Here is a 27,726-nt window from a genome sequence, read left to right on the forward strand (position 1 = left end):
TGTGTGTGTGTGTGTCTGTCTGTCTGTCTGTGTCTGTCTGTCTGTCTGTGTGTGTGTGTCTGTGTGTGTGTGTCTGTGTGTGTGTCTGTCTGTCTGTCTGTGTGTGTGTGTGTCTGTCTGTCTGTCTGTGTGTGTGTGTCTGTGTGTGTGTGTGTCTGTGTGTGTGTCTGTCTGTCTGTCTGTGTCTGTGTGTGTGTCTGTCTGTCTGTCTGTCTGTGTGTGTCTGTGTGTGTGTCTGTCTGTCTGTCTGTCTGTGTGTGTGTGTGTGTGTCTGTGTGTGTGTGTGTCTGTGTGTGTGTGTGTCTGTGTGTGTGTGTGTCTGTGGGGCTGTCTGTTCTGTCTGTGTGTGTGTCTGTCTGTCTGTCTGTCTGTCTGTGTGTGCCTGTCTGTCTGTGTGTGTGTTCGTTTGTGCAGGTTGCCGCGGGCAGTGTTGGTTTTCAGGTTTTGCCGCTGTTGTGTGTTTCTGCAGATTGGTTGGAATGTGAAAGGTGCCGGACAGCAGCTGCCGTCTTTGACATGTCCTACTTTGGCAAGTTCTATCTCCTGGGTCCGGATGCTAAAAAAGCAGCGGATTGGTTGTTTTCTGCTAATGTCAGCACACCAATAGGTAATAACACATCTCCATATCCTTCACGTCCCGTTACCAACACCCCCCACCCCGCCCTCCCCCTTCCCCGGGGCTCCCCCCTCCCCATGACACCGCCCCCCAGGGCTCTACCCCTCCTTTCTCGGGTCACTCACCCCCCTTCCCACGTCATTCTCCCCGCTCCACTCTCCAGGTCACTCTCCCCCCTCCCCAGGGCTCTCTCCCCCTTACCCGGGTCACTTTACCCCCTCCCCAGGTCACTGTCCCCACCCACAGGATCTCCCCCCATCCTCATGTTGCTCTCCCCCCTCCCTGGGTCACTCTTCCCCCCTCCCCTCCCTAGTCACTCTCCCCACTCCCCACGTCACTCTTCTCCCTCCCCTCTCTGGGTCACTCTCTCCCCTCCCTGCACTGGTTCTCCCTCTCCTCGTGTCGACGTCACTCTCCCCTCCCCCCTGCCCTGCGGCGCTCTTCCCTCCCCTTCCCCACCCCCTATTGCCGCCCCTTCCCTGCCCTTGCACCCCCTCCCCCCCAAGCCACCCTCCCCCCACCCCATCCCGTGCCGCTTCTCCCTTCTTCAGTCACTCTCCCCTGCACCTCTGCCCAGTCACTCTTCCCCTTTCCCATGCCACCCTCTCCACACACCCCCCCCCCCCCCCCCCCCCCCCCCCCCCCCCCCCCCCCCCCCCGCCGACCTCGGCCTGGTCACTCTCCCTCCTCCCCGCGCCCTCTCTCCCCACTCCACCACCCCCCCCTTCCGCCCCGGTCACTCTGCCCCATGCCCCCTCTCCCCCCCCCAGGTCACTCTCCCACCTCCCCCATGCCTCCCCTTTCCTGTGCCACCTCTCCTCCTCCTATCCCCAATCACCCTCAACCGCGACCCCTCTCCCTTCCCCCAGGACACTTTCCCCCGTGCCCCCCCTCTCCAACACCCCCACCCCCCGGATTCACTCTCCCCCTCCCCTGTGTCAGCTCTCTGACCCCGGGGCGCACCCTTTCACCCATGTTCTGATCTTTTGGTGCTGAAAGCAGAGTGTTTGATTTATTTTTTGTTGCCATCTATGTTCAGGTAAAACTGTTTACACTTGCATGCTGAACAGTCGAGGAGGGACAGAGAGTGATCTCACCGTTAGTCGCATTGAACCTGCTCCAGAAGGAACAGCACTCACACCTGCTTTTGAAGGTAAAACTGAGTGAGCCGCAGTGCAGAGGCACTGAGCTCGAGGGAGCGCCCATTCAACCCACTTTGAGATCTTTAGTTTTGGGAACAATTTAGCTCTTTCTTCCAGAGGAGTTCAGATTTGCAATCTTGTGTGTAATAACCACCCTGAGAGTGGAAAGGTAAAAGTTTATTTGGAAGTGCAGACGGGGTTACTAAATGCTTCCTCTGTAGTGACCATTATTCAAAAGGCTGATATGAGTTTCTGGTGAAAATTTACCTCTGGTTCCGATGGTTATCTTTTGTTCTTGGCATTGGTGTAGAGTGGAATTAAATTTCCCTTCAGTGTGGCCTGTCAGATTAGGCTGCAGTAACCGAGTGGAACAGCTCCAGCCCGGAGGCCGTACTTCTCACTGTTTCCTTTCCCAGTTCTAGCAGCCACTAACGAGAGTAATTGGATTAAATTAACATCCAACAGAAGTGTGTTTAATCTGTGTGCTTGTGTAACTGGGTTTCAAGTGTGTGGCCAAGGGCCTTGTCAGTGTCCTGGGAAGTCTGTCTGTCTGTAGCTCTTCAGTGTATCTGGCTGGTGTTAGCTGATCTCTGACCTGGTGCTCTGGTGCAGGTGACGGCTATTACCTGGCAGTCGGTGGTGGAGTAGCTCAACACAACTGGACCCATATAACCTCCGTTCTTCAGGACCAGAGACTGAACTGTCAGCTCGTGGATTGTTCAGAGGAATTGGGAATGATCAGCGTACAGGGGCCCAAGAGGTGCACAATTGATCGGCTCATTGACAGAGAAGCAGAGGGGGGGGCTGGCGAGGAGGGGAATGGACGAGGAGGGGGGCTGGCGAGGAGGGGAATGGATGAGGAGGGGTCTGGTGAGGTGGGGAATGGATGAGGAGGGGTCTGGTGAGGTGGGGAATGAACGAGGAGGGGGCTGGTGAGGGGGGCTGGCGAGGAGGGGAATGGATGAGGAGTGGAGGCTGGTGAGGAGGGAGGCTGGCGAGGAGGGGAATGGACGAGGAGGGAGGCTGGCGAGGGAGGGGAATGGACGAGGAGGGAGGCTGGCGAGGAGGGGAATGGACGAGGAGGGAGGCTGGCGAGGAGGGGAATGGACAGGCTGGGCTGATATATATCTGGAGGCACCAGCATTGTAGGAGAGCCGGAAGGGTCCTGAGGTCAGAATGAAATTGGAGGTAAATTATTGATCCGATTGGGAATTTGGTTGGAGACAGAGAATAGGGATAATGAATGAACAAGCACTCTAGCTGTGACTATCCCACAAGGATCTGTGTTGGGGTCTTTGCTGTTCACTATATTAATGATTTAGGTGATGAGATATCCAAATTTACTGATGACACAAAGGTAGGCAATATTATAAACAGTATAGATGGAAATGTAAATTACAAAGAGATAGTAATAGACTAAGTTTTGTTTTATTCATTTATGGGACATGGACGTCGCTGGCTGGCCAGTATTCATTATCCTTTCCTAGTTGCCTTGTTCAGAGGGTAGCTGAAGGTCAACCACATTGCTGGGGCTCTGGAGTCACATGTAGGCCAGACTGGGTAAGGACGGCAGATTTCCTTCCCTAAAGGACATTAATGAAGAACTGAAAAACTGGAAAATGAATTTCAATATTAACAGAAGTCAGTTGATAATTTGAACTTAAAGGAGAGAAGAGAATATTTCTGAAATGGTGAATGGCTTGAAACCTGGAGAGATTTGAAAGGGCTTTGGGCAGATGGTGAGGTCCAGATACTGAGATCACTAAAATATCAAGAGGAGTTACAGAAAATGATCAAAAGGTGAACGGAATACTAGTTTTATACCCAGAAGATGCTGAGGTCAAAGTGGAGTTACAGAAACCCCTGTTTAGACCACAGCTGGAGTTACTGGGAGCAAGTTCATTAACCCTGGAGGGAGTGAGTGTAGATTCACCAGAATGAGAGCTGGACTCCAACAGTTATGTGGAGAGATTAAACTAATTAAGATTGTATTTGTTGGAATTTTGGTGGTTAAGGGGAAATTTAATTAAAGTTTCCAAGATAGTAAATTGGAGAGAAAGACTCCAATTGTATCTTTCACTAGATATCTCAAAGTCAGTGAAGTTTAGTCACTGTTGTAATTTAGGAAAACAGCAGATAATTTGGACGCAGCAAGTTCCCACTAACAGCAAGATGATAATGTTTTAATAATGTTTATTAAGTGGTAAATAAAAATAACTTTGTACTAGTTCGGTGAGCTTAGCGTTTCAGGGATTGTGTCAGAATTCAAAGCAGAAGTTCCACAAATGGAATTTGGAAACACCCGACAGACACAGGATTGTGGAAGTTCCAAACTCTCTTTGGTAGATCAGTCAATAAGTTGAAGCCTGAGCTTGATGGACTTTTTGTCAGGAATAAGGGGAAAATATGGAACTAAACTACACATCAATTCACTGAATAGTGGAACAGCCTCCAGGGCCTCAGTGAATCTGGATTAGGGAAGGGGTGAGGGGCTGTGTCCTCTGGAGTGGCCCAGGGCAGGGGTATTTAGGAGAGTGGATTGTGGGAAAGGAGGAAGTGGCTGGAGGTGGTAGTGGGGGGATGGTGGGCAGAGCCCAGATATGGGGTGCTCGGGGGAGGGGGGGGTGTTGGTAGTTGGGAGTGGGGGGTGGTGGTGGTGGTTGGGGGTGGGGGGGGAGGTGTGGGTGGGCAGAGCCTGGATGTGGAGTGCTCAGGGGAGGGGGGGAGGTGGTGGTGGTGGTTGGGGTTGGGGGGGGGGCAGGGGGAGGTGTGGGTGGGCAGAGCCTGGATGTGGGGTGCTCGGGGAGGGGAGGGTGGTGGTTGGGGGTGCGGGGGGGGGGAGGTGTGGGTGAGCAGAGCCCGGATGTGGGGTGCTTGGGGGAGGGGGAGGTTGGTGGTTGGGGGTGGGGGGGGTTGTGGAGGTGTGGGTGGGCAGAGCCTGGATGTGGGGTGCTCGGGGGAGGGGGGGTGGGGTTGGAGGTTGTTGGGTGGGGGAGGAGTGGTGGTGGTGGTGGTGGTTGAGGGTGGGGAGGTGGGGGGTGGGGGGAGGTGTGGGTGGGCAGAGCCCCGATGTGGGGAGCTCGGGGGAGGGGGGCAGTGGTGGTGGTTGGGGGTGGGGGGGAGGTGTGGGTAGGCAGAGCCCTGACATGGGGTGCTCTGTTTCTGATTGATGTGACCTTGTGACTGTTACTTTCTTCCTTCACAGTCGCTCGGTGCTGGAGGAAGTTCTGGACACAGATCTAAGTGATGAGGCTTTTCCCTTCTCCACACACCAGGTTGTGAAGGCAGCTGGACACACAGTGAGTTACTCTTTTACTGTTACCATTACTCCCCATGAACCCACCTTCAAATCCAGCTCAGTCTCCATCTCGCCAGTGTCCAGGTTCTGTGTCTGTGTTGATCATTTGGTGAAACTGAAATCTTTATGAAGGGATGGGAAGGTTTAAGTGCTCTGGCTATCTGTGGTAACTTCGTGTGAATCAGCCAATTGTTCTCTGCAATAATACGTGGTTCAGGCATCGATCTGAGTGAGAGCCCAGGCAGCAAGAACTTACCATGGACCAGTGTTTGTTGTACATTAATTGTGTTTGATTACTTCCAGGGGTGGGCATTTGCTGGGGGTTCACGTGTATCCCAGTGAGTAGGAACAGACTGACACAGGTAGTTTTTAGATTCAGACATACGTGTTTGTAGTATGTATCTCTATAAATAAAAGCGTCTAAAACTTTTAAAGATTGGTCCTGGTTCCATCCTGGATCTTTGGGTTTTCTGTGTATTTATTAGTGCAGTGAGGGGTGTTGGGGTGGGGGTGTAGCAGGAGCAGGAGGTACTGAGGGGAAATTCAGAGAGGAGGGGAGAAACTAGCAGTGGGAAATAAGAGAAGTACTAATGAATAAGGAGGATATATCAGAGTAACACCAAAATAAATAGAAGCAAATTTAAGAGAATTAGAGTCAGCAATAAAGAGCCATTTGGTGTGTTCAGAGTAAGGGGAGGGGGTAAAAATGCCTAAAGCTTGGTTAATGTACATGTGTGTGAATGCACAGAGTGTGGTTAATAAGATTGGTGAATTACAGACTCATGGAATTATGATGTTATTGTGACAATGGAGATCTGGCTCAAAGAAAGGCAAAGATTGGGTGTTAAATATTCCTGGGTTGAAGGTGCTGCGGAGAAGTTTGAGGTTGCAGCCGACACAGATGGAAATGGGGATTTATCAGGAAGCGGAAGGGCGACAGACTTGTGTTGAACCAATCAGAGCAGGAGGATGTAAAGAGGAAGGTAGAAAATGAGAATGGGGAGATGAGGAACTCGAGCGATTAATGGGACTGAGAACTGATAAATCCCCTGGACCTGGTGATCCGTATCCCAGAGTGTTGGTGGCTGTAGATATAGTCAGTGCACTGCTGGTCACCTTCCAAAATCCGACAGATTCTGGAACAGTTCCTACAGATTGGAAGGAAAGAGAGATACTTTGACACTAATTCTCAAATCCTCTGTAGCCACAGGAGAGGATGGCTAATGTGGTATCCTTATTCAAGAAGTCGATAAAAACCAGGAAATTCCAGGCACTGAGTCTAACATCAGTGGTTGGGAAATTCTCGGAGGCTATTTTCCAGGGCTGAAATGGTTGCTACGAGAGGACACAGGTTTAAGGTGCTGGGAAGCAAGTACAGAGGAGATGTTCGGGGTAAGTTTTTCACTCAGAGGGTGGTGAGTGAGTGGAATCGGCTGCTGTTGGTGGTGGTAGAGGTGAACTTGCTGGGGTCTTTTAAAAGACTTCTGGATGAGTACATGGGATTTAATGGGATTGGGAGTTACAGATAGTTCTATGGCTTGGTAGGTATAGATGCGATCAGTGCAACTTAAGGGCTGAAGGGCCTGTTTGTGCTGTAGTGTTCTATGTTCTATGAAATTATTGGAAATAATTCTGAGGGACAGACACAGGAGGCAAGCATTAATCAAGGACAGTCAGTATAGCTTTGTCGGGGGAGATCACATCTAACAAATGTGAGTGAGTTTTTTAGAACGTAGAACAGTACAGCACAGTACAGGCCCTTCGGCCCTCAATGTTGTGCCTCGCTATGTCTAAACCCAAGACCAAGCTATCCCACTCCCTATGATTCTGGAGTGCTCCATTTGCCTATCCAATAACCGCTTGAAAGTTCCTAAAGTGTCCAACTCCAATATCACAGCAGGCAGTCTATTCCACACCCCGACCACTCTCTGAGTAAAGAATCTACCTCGGACATCCCTCCTATATCTCCTACCATGAACCTTATAGCTATGCCCCCTAGTAACAGCTATGTCCACCCAAGGAAATAGTCTCTGTACGTCCACTCTATCAATCCCCCTCATCATCTTATAAACCTCTATTAAGTCGCCTCTCATCCTCCTCCGTTCTAAAGAGAAAAGCCCCAGCTCCCTCAACCCTTCCCCATAAGACCTACCCTCCAACCCAGGCAGCATCCTGGTAAATCTCCTCTGCACTCTCTCCAATGCTTCCACATCCTTCTTATAGTGAGGTGCCCAGAACTGAACACAATATTCCAAATGTAGTCTCACCACCGTCCGGTATAGTTGCAGCATAACCCTACGGCTCTTAAACTCAAACCCCCTGTTAATAAACGCTAACACACTATAAGCCTTCTTCACGGCTCTATCCACTTGGGTGGCAACCTTCAGAGATCTGTGGATATGAACCCCAAGATCTCTCTGTTCCTCCATATTCCTCAGAACCCTGCCGTTGACCCTGTAATCTGCATTCAAGTTTGTCCTACCAAAATGAATCACCTCGCACTTATCAGGGTTAAACTCCATCTGCCACTTTTCTGCCCAGCTCTGCATCCTATCAATGTCTCTTTGCAGCCTGCAAGAGCCCTCCACCTCATCCATTACTCCACCAATCTTGCTGTCATCAGCAAATTTACTAACCCACCCTTCAGCCCCCTCTTCCAAGTCATTGATAAAAATCACAAATAGCAGAGGACCCAGCACTGATCCCTGTGGTACACCGCTGGTAACTGGCCTCCAGTCTGAAAATTTTCCTTCCTCCACCACCCTCTGTCTTCTATGAGACAGCCAGTTCCTTATCCAGTCGGCCAAATTTCCTTCTAACTTATCTTCTTCATCTGCCTACCATGGGGAACCTTTTAGTAAGGTGTTTGATAAGGTTCCCCATGGTAGGCCGATTTTAGTAAGGTGTTTGTTAAGCCACGTATATGACATCAACTGCTCTACCTTTGTCCACACACTTAGTTACCTCCTCAAAGAATTCAATCAAATTTGTGAGGCAGGACTTACCCCTCACGAATCCATGCTCTCTATCCCTGATTAAACTGAATCTTTCCAAATGGTCATAAATCCTATCTCTCAGGATCCTTTCCATTAACTTACCGACCACCGAAGTAAGACTAACTGGCCTGTAATTACCAGGGTCATTCCTATTTCCTTTCTTGAAGAGAGGAACAACATTTATCACTCTCCAGTCCTCTGGCACTATCCCTGTGGACAGTGAGGACCCAAAGATCAAAGCCACAGGCTCAGCAATCTCATCCCTTACCTCCCAAAGTATCCTAGGATGTATCCCATCTGGCCCAGGGGACTTATCCACCCTCAGGTTTTTCAAAATTGCTAATACTTCTTCCCTCAGAACATCTACCTCCTCCATCCTATCAGCCTGTATCACACACTCATCCTCAAAAACATGGCCCCTCTCCTTAGTGAACACTGAAGAAAAGTATTCATTTAACGCCTCACCTATCTCTCCTGACTCCATGCACAAGCTCCCACTACTATCCTTGACTGGCCCTAACCTCACCCTGGTCATTCTTTTATTTCTCACATAAGAGTAAAAAGCCTTGGGGTTTTGTTCTATCCAACCTGCCAAGGACTTCTCATGCCCTCTCCTAAGCCCCTTTTTTAATCCATTCCTTGCTACCTTATAACCCTCAAGTAACCCAACTGAACCTTGTTTTCTCATCCTTACATATGCTTCCTTTCTCCTCTTGACAAGACATTCAACCTCCTTTGTGAACCATGGTTCCCTCACTTGGCCATGTCCTCCCTACCTGACAGGGACATACCTATCAAGGACGCACAGTATTTGTTCCTTGAACAAACTTCACTTTTCGTTTGTGCCCATACTTAACAGTTTCTGTTCCCATCTTATGCTCCCTAATTCTTGCCTAATCGCATCAGAATTACCCCTCCCCCAATTATAAACCTTGCCTTGCTGTGTAACCCTATCCCTCTCCATTTCAAGAATGAGAGACACTGAATTGTGGTCACTGTCTCCAATTTGCTCCCCCACAACAAATCTAACATTTGGCCAGGTTCATTACCCAGTACCAAGTCCAATGTGGCCCCACCTCTTGTCGGCCTGTCCACATATTGTGTCAGGAAGCCCTCCTGCACACGCTGTACAAAATCTTCCACATCCAAACTATTCATAGAACATAGAACACTACAGCACAAACAGGCCCTTCGGCCCACGAGTTGCGCCGATCACGTCAACACCTACCAATCCTATCTATAACCCCCAATCCCATTAAACCCCATATACTCATCCAGAAGTCTTTTAAAAGACCCCAGCGAGTTCGCCTCCACCACCACTGACAGCAGCCGATTCCATTCACTCACCTCCCTCTGAGTGAAAAACTTACCCCTAACATCACTTCTGTACTTTCCTCCCCGCACCTTAAATCTGTGTCCTCTCGTAGCGACCATTTCAACCCGGGGAAATAGCCTCTGAGAATCCACCCTATCTATTCCTCTCAACATTTTATAAACTTCTATCAGGTCGCCTCTCAACCTTCGTCTCTCCAGGGAAAAGAGTCCCAGCTCCCTCAACCTAACTTCATAAGGCATGCCTCCCAGTCCAGGCAACATCCTTGTAAATCTCCTCTGTACCCTTTCAATAGCTTCTACGTCCTTCCTATGGTGAGGCGACCAGAACTGCGCACAGTACTCCAAATGAGGCCTGACAAGGGTCTTATAAAGTTGTAGCATTACCTCCCGATTAGCATTACCTCCCGATTCCTAAACTCAATCCCTCGATTAATAAAGGCCTATAAAGGTTCCAATCAATATTTGGAAAGTTAAAGCCACCCATGATAACTACCCTGTGATTTCCGGGGTGACACGGTAGCACAGTGGTTAGCACTGCTGCTTCACAGCTCCAGGGTCCTGGGTTCGATTCCTGGCTCGGGTCACTGTCTGTGTGGAGTTTGCACATTCTCCTTGTGTCTGCGTGGGTTTCTGCACAGTAGGATTCTATGATTCTATCTCTCCACACCTATCCATAATCTGCTTTGCCATTTCCTCCTCCACATCTCTATCACTATTTGGGGACCCTTAGAAAACTCCTAACAACATGACCGATCCTTATTAGCACCCTTATTAGCTGAGGCATAGAATATAAGAGCAGGGAGGTTAGATTGGAGCTGTATAAAATGCTGGAATATTGTTTGCAGTTCTGGTTGCCTCACTATTAGAAAGATGTGATTGCCCCAGAGAAGGTACAGAGGAGATTTACCAGGATGCTGCCTGAGCTGCAGTGTTCTGGCTCTGAGGAGAGGCTGGTTCAGCTGGGATGTTGTTTTCCTTACGACAGAGGGGAAATCTGATTGACGTGTACAGAATTGAGGGATATAGCTGGGTAGATAAGAAAGAACTTTTCCCTTTGGTAGAGTCAGTAACCAGGGGACAGGGATGAGGGGAAGGAGATTCAGAGGGGATTTGAGGAAAAGCTTTTTCATTCAGAGGGTGGTGGGAATCTGGAACTCACTGTCTGAAAGGGTGATGGAGAAAGGAACGCTCGCAAAGTTTAAGAAGTGCGAGAAACACCATAGTATATAAGGCTGCAGACCAAGTGCTGGAAAGTGGGATTAGAATAGATAGACTTTAGATGGGTGGCATGGACAGGATGGGCCGAAGGGCCTCTTCATGCGCTGCAAAGCTGTTAATGTCTTTAAAATGGGTCCTACAGAGCTGTCTGACAACAGGAGGGGAAGTGCTAGACTCCATTAGAAAAGATATGGTAACTGGATACTTAGAAAATTAATAATCTGATTGGATGGAGTTAACGTGAGTCCATGAAAGGGAAATCATGGTTGAGAAATCTGTTGGAGTTTTATAAGGATGTTCTGGGTGGAATCAGATAAGTAGATATGTATATTTGGATTCTCAATAGGCTTTTGATGAAGCTCTTCACAGGAGGTTAATAAATAAAATATAAGCACGTAGGATTGGACATAATATTTTGGCATGGATTGAGAATAGGTTAACAATCCGACGTCAAGTCGGAATGGTGGGGGGAGTCCAGAACCAGGGCTCACAGTCTGAGGATTCGGGGTAGACCATTCAGGACGGAGATGAGGAGACATTTCTTCACCCAGAGAGTGGTGATCCTGTGGAATTCATTCCCACAGGAAGTAGTTGATTCTGAAACATTGAATGTATTCAAGAGGCAGCTGGATATAGCACTCGGGGTTAATGGGATCAAAGGTTATGGGGAGAAAGCTGGATTAGGCTATTGAGTTGGACAGTCAGCCAAGATTGTGATGAATGGTGGAGCAGGCTCGAAGGGCCAAATGGCCTCCTCCTGCTCTTATCCTCTATGTTTCTATAAACAGGTCATTCTCCGGATGACAGTCTGTTACTAGTGACTGTACCACAAGGATCTGTCCTGGGGAACCAGCTTTTCACAATCTGTATCAATAATTGGATATGGGCAATAAATGTAATATTTCCAAGCTTGCAGATGACACAAAACTGGATGGGAATCTGAGCTGTAAGGATTATGCAAATAAATTGTTAAGGATTGCATCATAGCAGTGCAGAGGGAGGGAGGAATAGAGGATATAGGAATCGAGTCGCTATGGGTGGAGTTGAGGAATAGGAAGGGAGATGTTACTATGTTGGGTGTGTACTACAGACCGCCCAACAGCCTGAGGGCTGTGGAAGAAGGGATAAGTAGGGACATTCTAGATAAGTGCAGGAAGAATAGGGTGGTGGTAGTGGGAGATTTTAATCTCCCCGGGGTAGACTGGAAGGTGCCGAGATCAGAGGGTGCTGACGGGGAGGAATTTGTACAGTGTGTAATGGAAGGATCCCTGGAGCAGTATGTGGATAGCCCGACCAGGGAGGGGGCTATACTGGACTTGGTTCTGGGGAATGAGCCTGGGCAGGTGGTTGACGTTGAAGTAGGAGAGCAGGTGGCTAACAGTGACCACAACTCTGTCTGGTTTAAGATATTAATGGATAAAGATGAAGCCTGTCCTAAGGGGAGGGTGTTAAACTGGGGGAGGGCTAGATACAACCGGATTAGGCAGGATCTTAAAGATACGGACTGGGGTAAGCTGCTTGATGGCAGGTCGACGCTGGGTATGTGGGAGTCTCTCAAGGGAAAACTAAAATCTTTGCAGGAAAGGCACGTGCCGGTCAAGAGGAAGGATGGGAAGGGTAGGATTAGAGAGCCGTGGGTAACTAGGGATATTGAGGACCTGGTCAGGAGGAAGAGGGAGGCGTACATTAGATCTAGGCATTTGAGGACAGAGATAGCGTTAGAGGAATACAGAGAATGTAGGAGAGAACTTAAAAGGGGCATCAGAAAGGCAAAAAGGGGCCATGAAATGGCTTTGGCGGGTAGGATTAAAGAAAATCCTAAGGCATTTTACTCCTATGTTAGAAATAAAAGGATGGTTAGAGGGAAGATTGGCCCTCTCAGGGACAGAGGAGGGGAACTATGCTTGGAGCCTGGGGGAATGGGGGAGATCCTGAATGAATACTTTGCGTCGGTATTCACGCAGGAGAGGGGCCTGATGTCTGGTGCTGTGCTTGAGGAGTTTGAGGATCCGTTGAGGGATATAGTCATCACGAGGGAAGAAGTGTTGGGACTCTTAGATAGTATAAAGACGGATAAATCTCCAGGGCCTGATGGCATCTATCCCAGGCTGTTAAGGGAGGTGAGGGATGAAATTGCTGGGCCTCTGACGCAAATCTTTGTCTCTTCTTTGGACACAGGTGAGGTCCCAGAGGATTGGCGCATTGCAAATGTAGTACCGTTGTTTAAGAAGGGTCAGCGGGATAACCCAGGGAATTATAGGCCGGTGAGCTTGACTTCAGTTATAGGCAAGCTAATGGAGAGGATCCTCAAGGATAGGATGTATGAACATCTGGAGCGCTGCAATCTGATCAGGGATACGCAGCATGGCTTCGTTACAGGGAGGTCGTGCCTTACGAATCTAGTGGAATTTTTTGAAGAGGTGACAAAAACGGTTGACGAAGGACAAGCCGTTGATGTTGTCTATATGGATTTCAGTAAGGCGTTTGACAAGGTCCCTCATGGTAGGCTGATAGAAAAGGTGAAGGCTCATGGGATACAAGGCCAGGTATGTAGATGGGTGGAGAACTGGCTTGGGAGGAGGAGACAGCGAGTAGTAGTGGAAGGCTCCTTTTCCAATTGGAGGCCTGTCACCAGTGGTGTGCCGCAGGGCTCGGTACTTGGACCTCTTCTATTTGTGGTATATATTAATGACTTGGAAGAGGGGGTAGGTGGTGTGATCAGCAAATTTGCTGATGACACCAAGATGGTTGGATTGGCGGGTACTGAGGAGCAGTGCCTGGCAATGCAACAGGACATAGACAGGCTGGTAGATTGGGCAGATAGATGGCAAATGGAATTTAATCCGGAGAAATGCGAGGTGATGCACTTTGGCCGGAATAATGTGGAGGGGAGTTATACGATAAAAGGTAGAACTATCCGGAGTATAGATACGCAGAGAGACCTGGGGGTGCAAGTGCATAAGTCCCTGAAGGTGTCGGTACAGGTGCAGAATGTGATGAGGAAAGCGTATGGTATGTTAGCCTTCATAGGAAGAGGTATAGAATATAAGAGTAGGAGTTTGATGTTGCAGTTGTATAGAACGTTGGTTAGGCCTCACTTGGAGTACTGTGTCCAGTTCTGGTCGCCGTACTACCGGAAGGATGTAGAGATCCTGGAGAGAGTGCAGAGGAGATTTACCAGGATGTTGCCTGGTATGGAAGGGCTGTCTTACGAGGAAAGATTGGATGAACTTGGGCTGTTTTCCCTTGAGAGACGTCGGCTGAGGGGGGATCTAATAGAGGTTTATAAGATTATGAAGGGGATAGATAGAGTAAATGGTGGTAAGCTTTTTCCGCTACTAGAAATGGATAGAACGAGGGGTCACGGGCTTAGGGTGAGGGGGGCTAGGTATAAGACAAATATTAGAGGGCAGTTTTTCACGCAAAGGGTAGTGGGGGTGTGGAATGCACTGCCGAGTAAGGTGGTGGAAGCAGGCACGCTAGGGTTGTTTAAGAGTCACTTAGACAGCCATATGAGCGGGCTACATATAGGGGGATATAGTAGGCCTTACTGAACATTGTAGGCTTGGGAATACATTTTGCCTCAGGAATGTTAGTCTTTGCCTGTTTAATAATGAATTTTTTTGTCTCCACAGGCATTTAAGTCCAGCAAGGGGCATGCAGGTGGCAGGTTGTAGTGGGCTGCTCTTGGATGTTGCTTCGGGAGTTGCCTATTGCTTCATGTCGTTAGTGTGCTTAAACTGGACCATCTCGAGGGCAACATGACAGCTCAGAGACTATCTCTGTTGCTGTGCGGACACATGGATTTGGGCCTGTGTCTGTGGGAGTTTGCACGTTCTCCCCGTGGTTGCGTGGGTTTCCTCCGGGTGCTCCGGTTTCCTCCCACATCCCCCAAAGATGTGCTTTTAGGCTGATTGATTGGGTACTAAAATTGTCCCTAAATTGGACCTCCCTGATCCTCGCACGTTAGACGTAGACTAAAATCATGAATAGGTCACTGAGATAGTAGGACGGCGGCGTGGGCTCGTTGGGCCGAAGGGCCTGTTTCCCGTGCTGTGTTGTTCTTCTTCTTCTTCTATAAATGGGATTTGTACAGGTTTAGTGAGGGGACAAGGAAATGGCAGATGGAATATAATGTGGATAAGTGTGAGATATTCAAATTTAGTAGGAGGAATGGAAATGTAAAGTTTGCTTAAATGGTGAGAGATTGAGTAGTATTGATGTCCAAGGTTGATACCCTTGTTCATAAGTCACTAACAACTAAAATGCAGGTGGAGCAAGCAATGAAGAAGACAAAGGGTATTTCGCCTTTCATCACTAGAGGGTTTCGTAAAGGAGTAAAGATACCTTACTGGATATTGATTTGAATTAGTATTGTCTAAGTAAATTTCCTTAGTTTCCTGAGAAATTAAACTCTTTGGTGGGTTTTCTTAACTATAGTATCTGCATGGAGGGACCAGGATAGGTTGTTGGTGATCTGGACACACAAAAACCTGAAGCTCGTGACCATTTTGTCCCCGTTGATGTAGACAGGGGCATGTTCTCCTTTACGCTTCCTAAAGTCGATGACTGTCCTTCATGTTGTTGACATTGAGGGAGAGATTATTGTTGCTGCACCAGTTCACCAGATTCTCTATCTCATTCCTGTACTCTGTCTCGTCATTGTTTGAGATCCGACCCACTACGCTGGTGTCATCAAGAAACCTGAAAACTAAGTTGGAGGGGAATTTGGCCGCACAGTCATTGGTGTATAAGGAGCATGATAGTGAGCTGAGAACACAGCCCTGTGGGGCACCGGTGTTGAGGATGATCGTGGAGGAGGTGTAATTCTATTTTTACTGATTGTCTTCTGTGGGTTAGGAAGCTCATGATCCAGTCAGAGAGGGAGGTGCCGAGGCCCAGGCCACAGAGTTTGGGGGTGAGTTTTGTGGGAATAATAGTTTTGAAGGCTGAGCTGTAGTCAATACATAGAAGTCTGACATAGGTGTCCTTGTTATCTAGGTGTTACATAGAAACAGAAAAACTACAGCACAATACAGGCCCTTTAGCTCACAAAGTTGTGCTGAACATGTCCCTATGTGTTCCAGTGTTGAGTGCAGGGCTAGAGTGATGGTGTCGGCTGTGGACCTGTTGCAGTGGAAGGCGAGCTGTCGTGGATCCAGGCACTCTGGGAGGCTGGAATTGATTCGTGCCGTGACTAACCTTTCGAAGCACTTCATAATGATGGATGTCAGAGCCAATAGACATTAGTCATTTGTATAGAACCTTGATGAGACAACGCCTGCAGTAATGTGTACAGTTTTAGTCTCCTCCCCTAAAGCAGGATATAGGGGTGACATGGTGGCACAGTGGTTAGCAGTGCTGCCTCACAGTGACAGGGACCCGGGTTCGATTCCTGGCTTGGGGGAGTTTACACATTCTCCCCGTGTCTGCGTGGGTTTCCTCTGGATGCTCTGGTTTCCTCCCACGGTCCAAAAGACATGCTGGTTAGGTGCATTGACCCGAACAGGCGCCGGTGTGTGGTGACCAGGGGAATTTCACAGTAACTTCATTGCAGTGTTATTGTAAGCCTTACTTGTGACTAATAAATAAACTTTAAACTCTAGAGAGAGTGCAACAAAAGTTCACCAGACTGATTCCTGGTGTGGCAGGATTGGTGTATGAGGAGAGATTGAGGACAATGTATTATCTAGAGCTTCAGAGAATGTGAGGTGATCTAATTGAAACTTACCAAATTCTTAAAGGTGGACAGGGTAGATGCAAGAAGGATGTTTTTCCTGGCTGGGGGCTTCTAGAACCAGAGACTCTGTCTTATAGTAAGACAGGTCATCTAGAACTGGGATGAGGACGGTGGTGAATCTTTGAAATTCTCTACTATCACTGAACCCCCGCTGTCAACGTCCCTGGGGTTACCATTGACCAGAAACTCAACTGGACTTGCTACATAAACACAGTGGCTACGAGAGAAGGTCAGAGGCTGGGAATCCTGTGGCGAGTAACTCACCTCCTGACTTCCCAAAGCCTGTTCAGCATTTACAAGGCACAAGTCAGGAGTGTGATGGAATAATCCCCACTTGCCTGGATGGTGCAGCTCCAACACTCAAGAAGCTCAACACTATCCAGGACAAAGCAGCCCTGCTGGATTGGCACCACATCCACAAACATCCACTCCCTCCACCACCGACACTCAGTAGGAGCAGTGTGTACCATCTACAAGATGCACTGCAGCAATTCACCAAAGATTCTTAGACAGCGCCTTCCAAACCCATGACCACTTCCATCTAGAAGGACGAGGGCAGCAGATACCTGGGAACACCATCACCTGCAAGTTCCCCTCCAAACCACTCACCATCCTGACTTGGAAATATATTGGCCGTTCCTCCACAGTCGCTGGGTCAAAATCCTGGAATTCCCTCCCTAACGGCATTGAGGGTCAACCCACAGCACACGGACTGCAGCGATTCAGGAAGGCAGCTCACCACCACCTTCTCATGAGCAACTAGGGATGGGCAATAAATGCTGGCCCAGCCAGCGATGCCCACGTCCCACAAATGAATAAAAATAAGACTGTCAAGGAGTCAAGGGAAATGGAGGAGTGCGGGAGTAAGGCATTGAGGTAGAGGATCAGCCATGATGAGATTGAATGGCAGAGCAGGCTCAAAGGCTCAAAGGCCTACTTCTGCCCCAGGTTTCTTTTTCTATCCTACCTCAAACTTTAATTATGTGGAGAGGTGGAGCAATGTGATCACACTCCATGGAACAGAGAAGGTTAAGGGGAGATTTGAAAGTTTTTATGAATTAAATTGATTAAATAATGAGAAACTGGCAGAGGGTCAGTAACTTGAGGGGGCTGCAGATTGTATGCAATTACAGAGGAAGCAGAGGGGAAAATGGGGAGAATTATTTTACACGGTGAGTTGTGATCTGCGAGGCGCTGCCTGAAAGATCAGTGGAATCAGATTTAACAGGAACTTTCAAAAGGGGAATTGAATAAATGTGTGAAGAGGAAAATTTGTAGGACGTAAGGGAAAGAGCAGATGGAATGGCATTAACTGAATAATTCATCTTGCAAAGGGTTAGTACAGGCACATCGGTCAAATGGCCTTCTTTTGTGCGGTCTCAGTCTTCGATTCTGACTCCCCCCTCGCTCCATGGACTTTCTGGGAATGCTCATTAATCCAACTTTCTGGTTTGTAAGGTGCGTGCTATGAGACTCTCGTTTGTTGGTGAACTGGGCTGGGAGCTGCATGTGCCTCGGGAATCCTGTGTAGATGTCCATCGCGCTGTGATGCAGTCTGGGGCCAAGATTGGAATCGCCAATGCTGGCTACAGAGCCATAGATTCTCTCAGCATTGAGAAAGGTAAAATCTGCTAGCATGCACCGTGTGACCCCCCCACACCCCCCAAACAATAATCAACTGTCTGTCTGGAACTATCACCAACACCCACTCTCTCACCTGGATAAAACCACTTGCTGTTCCCAATCAAATTCTCTGATTCTGTTTCCAGTAGCTGCAGGTTTTTGTTTTATGAGAGATTCATCGATCAATATTTTCACCATTGTGCACTCACCCTGAAGGCAGCTCCTTGGCACAAAGCATTTCCATGTCTCCCTATCCTGGTCCAGTCTTTCAATTCTCCAAAACTCTTTCTAATCAGAATTGGATGAAAGGGAAGAGGTGAAGAAGTGGATTTGAGGCTGGGGAGAGATCAGCGATGATCTGATTGAATGGTGGAGCAGGCTTCCACTCCGAATTATCCTATCTTTCAATCGTTTCCTCCCATCGAGCATTGATATTCACTTCCTTCCTCTTTTTTCCTGGAAACTTTCCATTCATAATATCCATATCTTACACGCTTCCTTTCCCCTGAGTTTCCTCCCCCCAGATTCACAAGGTCACATCCTGAAATTCTCTTTGTTGGTTTTCTCAGTATTCAAGCTGATCTTCTCCAGACTCACATTTCAAAGTTATTTAATACACTGTGCTACCGTGCCACCCTTTCTAAAGATCCTAACTCTCTATCACAGCCCAAAATGTAAAAGAGGAAACCTGCCAAAAGATTAGAATTTAATAGTTTAAGCCCTGGACAACAAGTATGCAGTAGCCAATGACATCTAATTATAATGTCCACTTCACTGACCATTCACACACTGAGGGAGTGCCGCACTGTCAGAGGGTCAGTGCTGAGGGAGTGCCGCACTGTCAGAGGGTCAGTGCTGAGGGAGTGCCGCACTGTCAGAGGGTCAGTGCTGAGGGAGCGCCGTACTGTCAGAGGGTCAGTGCTGAGGGAGTGCCGCACCGTCAGAGGGTCAGTGCTGAGGGAGTGCCGCACTGTCAGAGGGTCAGTGCTGAGGGAGTGCCGCACTGTCAGAGGGTCAGTGCTGAGGGAGCGCCGTACTGTCAGAGGGTCAGTGCTGAGGGAGTGCCGCACTGTCAGAGGGTCAGTGCTGAGGGAGTGCCGCACCGTCAGAGGGTCAGTGCTGAGGGAGCGCCGCACCATCAGAGGGTCAGTGCTGAGGGAGCGCCGCATTGTCAGAGGGTCAGTGCTGAGGGAGTGCCGCATTGTCAGAGGGTCAGTGCTGAGGGAGTGCCGCACTGTCAGAGGGTCAGTGCCGAGGGAGTGCCGCATTGTCAGAGGGTCAGTATTGAGGGAGTGCCGCGCTGTCAGAGGGTCAGTGCCGAGGGAGTGCCGCACTGTCAGAGGGTCAGTATTGAGGGAGTGCCGCACTGTCGGAGGGTCAGTGCTGAGGGAGTGCCACACTGTCAGAGGGTCAGTGCTGAGGGAGTGCCGCACTGTCAGAGGGTCAGTGCTGAGGGAGTGCCGCACTGTCAGAGGGTCAGTGCTGAGGGAGCGCCGCACTGTCAGAGGGTCAGTGCTGAGGGAGTGCCGCACTGTCAGAGGGTCAGTGCTGAGGGAGCGCCGCACTGTCAGAGGGTCAGTGCTGAGGGAGTGCCGCACTGTCAGAGGGTCAGTGCTGAGGGAGTGCCGCACTGTCAGAGGGTCAGTGCTGAGGGAGTGCCGCACTGTCAGAGGGTCAGTGCTGAGGGAGTGCTGCTGTATTAGTGGTCCTGTTCAGTCAGGTGATATTTGAATCTGTGGCCCTAGCTGCACTCTCAGGAATATATAAACGATTTCTTGGTGATATTGTGAGCAGGAACAGGGCTTTACTGCAATATTTGGCTTTCAGACATCAGCAATTCCAGAGTCTGTGGCCAATATCACTTTGCTATTTATTGGGAATTGCTAACCAGAAATTAATCGATATTTTTCCTACATTGCAATCCAGACTAAATAAACCTGATTGGCTGTGTAGCACTGATGTCCCGACGTTGTGAAAACGTGATATAAATGGGAGGTTTTTAGTTCTTATGGGCACTGAATAATTCACAGAGTTAGTGGCTGAATGGCTGCAAGAATTCTCTGTTTTTGTTAAATCCATTCTTGTATTTGAATGAACTGCAACATTTACCTAGGATGAGAACATAAGAAATAGGAGCAGGAGTAGGCCATCTAGCCCTTCGAGCCTGCCCCACCATTCAATAAGATCATGGCTGATCTGAAGTGGATCAGTTCCACTTTCCCGCTTTCTCCCCATAACCCTTAATCCCCTTGCCTACCAAAAACCTATCTACCCGCGTCTTAAATATATTTAGCGAGGTAGCCTCCACCACTTCAACGGGCAGAGAATTCCAGAGACTCACCACCCTTTGAGTGAAGAAGTTTCTCCTCAACTCCGTTCTAAACTGCCCCCCCCTTATCTTGAGGCTGTGCCTTCTAGTCCTGCTGTCCTTTCTGAGCGGGAAGAATGTCTCCACCTCTACCCTATCCATCCCTTTCATTATCTTATACGTCTCTATAAGATCCCCCTCATCCTTCTAAACTCCAACGAGTACAAACCCAGTCTACTTAGTCTCTCTTCATAGTCCAACCCCCTCATCTCTGGTATCAGCCTAGTGAACCTTCTCTGCACTCCCTCCAAGGCCAAAATATCCTTGTGCAAGTGCGGCAACCAAAACTGCACACAGTACTCCAGCTGCGGCCTCACCAGTGCCCTGTACAGTTGCAGCAAGACCTCCCTGCTTTTATATTCTATCCCCCTCGCTATGAAGGCCAGCATCCCATTCGCCTTCTTGATCACCTGCTGCACCTGCAGACTGGGTTTTTGCGACTCATGCACAAGGACCCCCAGGTCCCTCTGCACCGTAGCATGCTGCAGCTTTTCGCCCTTTAAATAGTAATCCCTCCTACTATTATTCCTGCCAAAGTGGATAACCTCACACTTGCTAACATTATACTCCATTATACTAAATGAGGGTTGAGGTTTCTCCAGTTTATGCCCCAAGCTCTGTCTGTGTAATGCGGGAGCACCTCTCTGTAATGCGGGAGCGCCTCTCTGTAATGCGGGAGCGCCTCTCTGTAATGCGGGAGCGCCTCTCTGTAATGCGGGAGCGCCTCTCTGTAATGCGGGAGCGCCTCTCTGTAATGCGGGAGCGCCTCTCTGTAATGCGGGAGCGCCTCTCTGTAATGCGGGAGCGCCTCTCTGTAATGTGGGAGTGTCTCAGAGGGTAGCAGTCAAAGGGTCTTTTTCCGGTTGGAGGTGTGTGACCAGTGGTGTTCCGCAGGGCTCTGTACTGGGACCTGTGCTATTTGTGACATATATAAATGATTTGGAAGAAGGTGTAACTGGTGTGATCGGTAAGTTTGCAGACAACACAAAGATTGCTGGAGTTGCGGATAGCGATGAACATTGTCAGAGAATACAGCAGGATATAGATAGGGTGGAAAATTGGGCGGAGAAATGGCAGATGGAATTTAATTCAGGTAAATGCGAAGTGATGCATTTTGGTAGATCTAATGTAGGGGGGAGCTATACGATAAATGGCAGAACCATCAGGAGTATAGACACACAGAGGGACCTGGGTGTGCAAGTCCACAGATCCCTGAAGGTGGCAGCACAGGTGGAGAGGGTGGTGAAGAAGGCATATGGCATGATTGCCTTTAAAGGACGGGGTAAAGAGTATAAAAATTGGCGTCTGATGTTGCAGTTGTATAGAACATTGATTAGGTCACATTTGGAGTACTGTGTACAGTTCTGGTCGCCACACTACCAGAAGGACGTGGAGGCTTTGGAGAGAGTGCAGAGAAGGTTTACCAGGATGTTGCCTGGTATGGAGGGTCATAGCTATGAGGAGAGATTGGGTAAACTGGGGTTGTTCTCCCTGGAAAGATGGAGAATGAGGGGAGATCTAATAGAGGTGAATAAAATTATGAAGGGTATAGATAGGGTGAACAGTGGGAAGCTTTTTCCCAGGTCGGAGGTGACAATCATGAGGGGTCACAGGTTCAAGGTGAAGGGCGGCGAGGTTTAACTCAGATATCAGAGGATCATATTTCCACAGAGTGGGGCGGGGGCCTGGAATGCACTGCCAAGCAGGGTGGTGGAGGCGGACACGCTGGGATCGTTTAAGACTTATCTGGATAGTCACATGAACAGACTGGGAATGGAGGGATACAAACGAATGGTCTAGTTGGGCTCATGGTCGGCGCAGGCTTGGAGGGCCGAAGGGCCTGTTCCTGTGCTGTATTGTTCTTTGTTTGTCTCTCTCTAATGTGGGAGCGTCTGTCTGTAGTGTGGGAGCGTCTGTCTGTAGTGTGGGAGCGTCTGTCTGTAGTGTGGGAGCGTCTGTCTGTAGTGTGGGAGCGTCTGTCTGTAGTGTGGGAGCGTCTGTCTGTAGTGTGGGAGCGTCTGTCTGTAGTGTGGGAGCGTCTGTCTGTAGTGTGGGAGCGTCTGTCTGTAGTGTGGGAGCGTCTGTAGTGTGGGAGCGTCTGTCTGTAATGTGGGAGCGTCTGTCTGTAATGTGGGAGCGTCTCTGTGTACTGGTTAATATTGGCAGGTTGGAGAATTTCAGGGCTGAGAGAAGTTCCCAAACTAGTTTGATGTGGTTTGTGTTGTAGGTTACAGACATTGGCATGCTGACCTTCGCTCTGACGACACCCCACTCGAAGCTGGCCTTGCCTTCACTTGCAAACTGAAGTCCCAGATCCCGTTTCTTGGTCGCGAGGCGTTGGAAAAACAGAAAGCAGGGGGTCTATTCAAACGACTGCTCTGTTTCACCGTTGATGAGTGAGTGAGTCTTTATGACTTGTCTCTGAACTGGTTTACAAACTCTACAACAGATTTATCTGAATGTTGCAAAATCTCCCAAATCAATCTTTCAATGTAAAGTACTATTTTAAATTAAATTCCATTAAAACTTTCAAAGGAAGTTTTAGCAAAGCACTTAGAAAATCTTAATGCAATCAGGTAGAGTCAACATCGGAAAGGGAAATCATATTTGACTAATTTATTAGAATTCTTTCAGTAAGTATCAGACAACATGGATAAAGGGGAACCTATCGATGTGGTGTACTTGGATTTCCGGGAGGCATTTAAAATGCCACATCAAAGATTAGTACACCAAATAAGAGCTCTTAGTGTTGCGCTAATTTATTGGCAAGGTGAGAGGATTAGATAGATAACAGGGAGATGGAGTAATTGGGTCACTTCTGGAATAACGAGCTGTTCCAAGTGGAATATGACTGGAATGGACTTCCATTGATTCAGGATCTGATGGTGAAGGGATTGAAAGGACGGTTGCTAAATTTGCTGATGACACAAAGTGAGGTTGGAAAGTAGAGTCTGCAAAGGCAAGTGGACAGATTCAGTGAGTGGGCAAAAACTGGACAGATGGACTAGAATGTGGGAAAATGTCTTTTTCCATTGGCATCAGTGGCTGCAGTTTAAAATTAACAGCTCCCATTGAAAACAGAGACGAGGAGATTCTCCTTTCCTCTGAGGTTGTTAGTTTGTAGAATCCCTTTCTCCAAGACAGCAGGGGGTGGGGGGGGCAGTGTGAGGCTACAGTGTGGGATGGAGTGCAGTGTGGGGGTGCAGTAGACGGGCGCAGTGCAGGGGTGTGTGTGTGTGTGTGTGGGAGTGCAGTGCGGGCGTGTGTGTGTGTGAGTGCAGTGCGGGTGTGTGGGTGTGAGTGCAGTGCGGGTGTGTGTGTGTGTGTGTGTGTGTGTGGGGGTGCAGTGCGGGGGTGTGTGTGTGTGTGTGGGAGTGCAGTGCGGGTGTGTGTGTGTGTGGGGGTGCAGTGCGGGTGTGTGTGGGGGTGCAGTGAGGGTGTGTGTGTGTGGGGGGGCAGTGCGGGTGTGTGTGTGTGGGGGGGGGGGGCAGTGCGGGTGTGTGTGTGTGTGTGGGGGGGCAGTGCGGGTGTGTGTGTGTGTGTGGGGGGGCAGTGCGGGGGTGTGTGTGTGTGGGGGGGCAGTGCGGGTGTGTGTGTGTGTGTGAGTGCAGTGCGGGTGTGTGTGTGGGGGGGCAGTGCGGGTGTGTGTGTGTGTGTGGGGGGGCAGTGCGGGTGTGTGTGTGTGGGGGGGAGTGCGGGTGTGTGTGTGTGGGGGGCAGTGCGGGTGTGTGTGTGTGTGGGGGGGGGCAGTGCGGGTGTGTGTGTGTGTGGGGGGGCAGTGCGGGTGTGTGTGTGTGTGGGGGGGGGCAGTGCGGGTGTGTGTGTGTGTGTGGGGGGCAGTGCGGGTGTGTGTGTGTGTGGGGGGGCAGTGCGGGTGTGTGTGTGTGTGGGGGGGCAGTGCGGGTGTGTGTGTGTGTGTGGGGGGGCAGTGCGGGTGTGTGTGTGTGTGTGGGGGGGCAGTGCGGGTGTGTGTGTGGGGGGGGCAGTGCGGGTGTGTGTGTGGGGGGGGGCAGTGCGGGTGTGTGTGTGTGTGGGGGGGCAGTGCGGGTGTGTGTGTGTGTGGGGGGGCAGTGCGGGTGTGTGTGTGTGTGGGGGGGCAGTGCGGGTGTGTGTGTGTGTGTGGGGGGGCAGTGCGGGTGTGTGTGTGTGTGGGGGGGTGCAGTGCGGGTGTGTGTGTGTGTGTGGGGGGGCAGTGCGGGTGTGTGTGTGTGGGGGGGGGCAGTGCGGGTGTGTGTGTGTGTGTGGGGGGGCAGTGCGGGTGTGTGTGTGTGTGGGGGGCAGTGCGGGTGTGTGTGTGTGTGTGGGGGGGCAGTGCGGGTGTGTGTGTGTGTGGGGTGCAGTGCGGGTGTGTGTGTGTGTGGGGGGGCAGTGCGGGTGTGTGTGTGTGTGTGGGGGGGCAGTGCGGGTGTGTGTGTGTGGGGGGGGGCAGTGCGGGTGTGTGTGTGGGGGGGTGCAGTGCGGTGGGGGGCTGCATTGTGGGGGTGTGCAGTGCAGGTGTGTGGGGGTGCAGTGTGAGATGGGGTGCAATATGGAGATGGTGGTGCAGGGTGCAGTGTGGAAGGGGTGCATTGCGCTTGCTTCTGGTATAAAAAGCATTTAATATTCCACAGAAAGGTCCCCATGTTCGGTCTGGAAGTAATTTGGAGGAATGGGAAGGTAGTCGGACATATCCGGAGGGCGGATTTCGCATTTACACTCAATAAGACGATAGCTTACGGTTACATCCGGGATCCTGATGGTGGTGTGGTGAGTACAAGTGATTTGGATACACGGGAGTGTTTGCTGGGGACAATATCGAGGGAAATTGCTGAGGGAATCCTGTCAATGTAACTTTGTACTTCCCACACACCTCGGGAAGCATAAAACTCTGCCCAAAAACTCCAGTTTAGACTCAGCTGGAGAATTGTGTCTGGTCTGGACACCACACTTTAGGAAAGATGTGAAGGCTTTAGAGAGAATGCAGAAAAGATTCACAGGAATGGTTCCAGTGATGAGGAGATTCAGTTATGTGGTGATTACAACAACAAGGACTGCTCTCCTGAAGGTTGGGAGGAGATTTGAGAGAAAAACAAAATAATGAAGGGTCTGGAAAAGATATGAAAAAGCTGTTCCCATTGGCTGTAGGGTCGAGAACCAGAGGATCCCAATTTAAGACAAACAGCAAAAGGAATCGAGGTAACACACGGACAGGGTCTTTTCCCAGAAGTGAGTGACCAGGATCTGGAGGCAGATTCTATCTTCCAAAATCTGAAGGGAAAATGTTTGTCAGCCGTTGTAGGGCGAAGGTGGGGCTCTGTCACCTGGTGTGTAGCTCTTAAAGAAAGCCAGCGCTGAGAGAGTGGGCTGAATGGCCTCCTGTGCTGTTATTCTAAGATCAGATTTCATGTCTGATACCCAGTACTGGATGAGCAGAAATTTCCTCGGATTGTCCTCAGTCGTGGCAATGGTTCAGTTCCTTAGTTACTGATCCATCCATCTCCCTGGCAACTCAGGGGAGGCGATGGCCTTGTGGTATTATCACTAGTCTATTAATCCAGAAACTTAGCTAATGTTCTGGGGATCCGGGTTCAAATCCCATCACGGCAGATGGTGGAATTTGAATTGAATCAAAAAAGATCTGGAATTAAGAATTTACTAATGACCATGAAACCATTGTCGATTGTCAGAAAAACCCATCTGGTTCACTAATCTCCTTTAGGGAAGGAAATCTGCCGTCCTTACCCGGTCTGGCCTACATGTGACTCCAGACCCACAGCAATGTGGTTGACTCTCAGCTGCCCTCGGACAACTAGGGATGGGCAATAAATCCTGGCCAGCCACTGACACCCATGTCCCACAAGTGAATAAAAAAAACTATCCAAGTCTGAACCTGACTGTTTGCAATCTTGGTGTGAGGTTCGCCTGTCAGAACGTCACCCACCCAACTCTGTCCCTGCATCAGCTCAGTCCCTGCTGACATCCTGTTCAGTGGCGATGTGGCTGATTTGATGCGCGCTGAGTGGATGCTATCATGGTGTGTGTGTTTTCAGTCTCTGTGTCTCACTTCAGGTGACAGCTGACTTTGTGAAGAGTGGCGAATACTCCCTGGAGAGGATGGGCATCGTCTACGCAGCAAAGGTGCACCTCAAATCCCCCTTTGATCCAAACAACAAGCGAGTGAAAGGCATTTATTAGCTTGGAGCCAGGAGGGGGACTGCATGATTCCAGCACTTTGAAAACAGGAAGTATATGACCAGGCATTTGCCACATTGTCTTTGAGTTCCAGTTGTGTAATTGGAAGATATGTTTGTGGAACGTGGGGAGGTTTGATGAGATTTCTGAACTGGACTTTTGAACCTGAGGCTTTGCTCCTGGTTTGCTCAGGGTGAGGGAGTCATTTCAATGTTTTACAGCATTCTCACTGATTCTACAGTCTATCAATACCTGATTGAAAATAATTTAACAAATTAAACTTTGTATCAGTGCCAAAAACAGCACTCGTGTTTAACATACAACTAAAAACAGCCAATCAGACAGACATATAGAACACACACAGTCCCATCTCGTATTCCAACATGACAGAAATGAGGGAGGGTTTACCCTTTGGAGGAAGGCCTAGATGCCGTGAGCCCAGACGCTATGGACAGTGACTCAACTCTGGGCCGTCAATATTCTAACCAGAATGAGTGGTGAGTTCTGAGAATCTGGCTCAGTCTTTGGCTGGGAGGTGAAAAGTGCTGGTCAGATTAAACAGGCCCAACGTTTTGGGGGCTGTGTAGGGAGTATACCTTGGGTCAGACTGAATGATGAGATGGTGGGAGGGATGGGAGAGAAGGATGAAGGGTGGCTGGGAGTGTCTGGGCATTGGAATGAGCTGGGGAGGGTCCTCAGTGCAATGAAGGAGAGAGTGACAGGGGAGTGCTTTGCTGCATCTCAGTGAAAGGCTGGGAGAGGATTGTACGGAGATGGTCTTGTGAGAATATTGGATTGTCCCCGGTTATGTTTGGGGCGGAGCTGTGACCCTTGCATCACTTAAAGAATCTCACAAATCCTGATCTGAAAGAATTTGCTGTTTAATTGGAAACAAATTAAAACTTTATCCATTCAGGGGCAACACACACAAAATAATAAAACAGGATTACCAACATGGGTCAAACCCTCAATGGTGAGACACTGCAATGGAATTATTGTCTTCCTCCCCCCACACCCTTCCAATAACCCTGCACACTCAGTTAACCCATTGAAGACATAACCACCAGAGACATGTATCTCTCTCCCGGTTAACTGATGGTGAAATTGACCAGTGTTGCCTTTCCTGGCACCACGTGACTCAATTGCTGGCAGTGATCCGGTGATTCCGGCAACATTGTGGTGACCTGCGGGAGCGGCTGTTTTTCCCAGTTACCCTAAA

The 27,726-nt window shown here is 49.4% G+C and overlaps 2 protein-coding genes across 2 annotated transcripts in view; one reads left to right on the forward strand and one right to left on the reverse strand.

Annotated features, from left to right (window-relative positions):
• Nucleotides 1-433: 433 nt before the first annotated feature.
• Nucleotides 434-27,604, forward strand: LOC145339894 (sarcosine dehydrogenase, mitochondrial-like). Its single transcript, XM_080184432.1, has 8 exons — nt 434-607; nt 1,656-1,769; nt 2,371-2,518; nt 4,964-5,057; nt 17,804-17,966; nt 22,564-22,732; nt 24,947-25,082; nt 26,385-27,604. The coding sequence occupies exons 1-8, from the start codon at nt 517-519 to the stop codon at nt 26,508-26,510; spliced, it is 1,041 nt and encodes a 346-aa protein (XP_080040558.1). The 5' UTR covers nt 434-516; the 3' UTR covers nt 26,511-27,604.
• dbh (dopamine beta-hydroxylase (dopamine beta-monooxygenase)) overlaps nt 27,548-27,726 on the reverse strand; it is a 30,186-nt gene continuing 30,007 nt past the window's right edge. The window contains 1 exon segment of the mRNA XM_080184433.1: nt 27,548-27,721. Coding sequence (XP_080040559.1) covers nt 27,548-27,721 — 174 coding nt within the window.

The sequence above is a fragment of the Carcharhinus amblyrhynchos genome, unplaced genomic scaffold (assembly GCF_965287045.1).
Source record: "Carcharhinus amblyrhynchos unplaced genomic scaffold, sCarAmb.v2.hapA scaffold_729, whole genome shotgun sequence".
Taxonomy (NCBI): domain Eukaryota; kingdom Metazoa; phylum Chordata; class Chondrichthyes; order Carcharhiniformes; family Carcharhinidae; genus Carcharhinus; species Carcharhinus amblyrhynchos.

Bases quoted from the DNA above. Each gene is read 5' to 3' on its own strand.
- LOC145339894 (XM_080184432.1), top strand. From the start codon at position 517: ATGTCCTACTTTGGCAAGTTCTATCTCCTGGGTCCGGATGCTAAAAAA. The intron at 5,058-17,803 runs GTGAGTTACTCT...CTGGTTTGTAAG, and splicing joins TGAAGGCAGCTGGACACACA to GTGCGTGCTATGAGACTCTC. The intron at 25,083-26,384 runs GTGAGTACAAGT...GTCTCACTTCAG, and splicing joins GGGATCCTGATGGTGGTGTG to GTGACAGCTGACTTTGTGAA.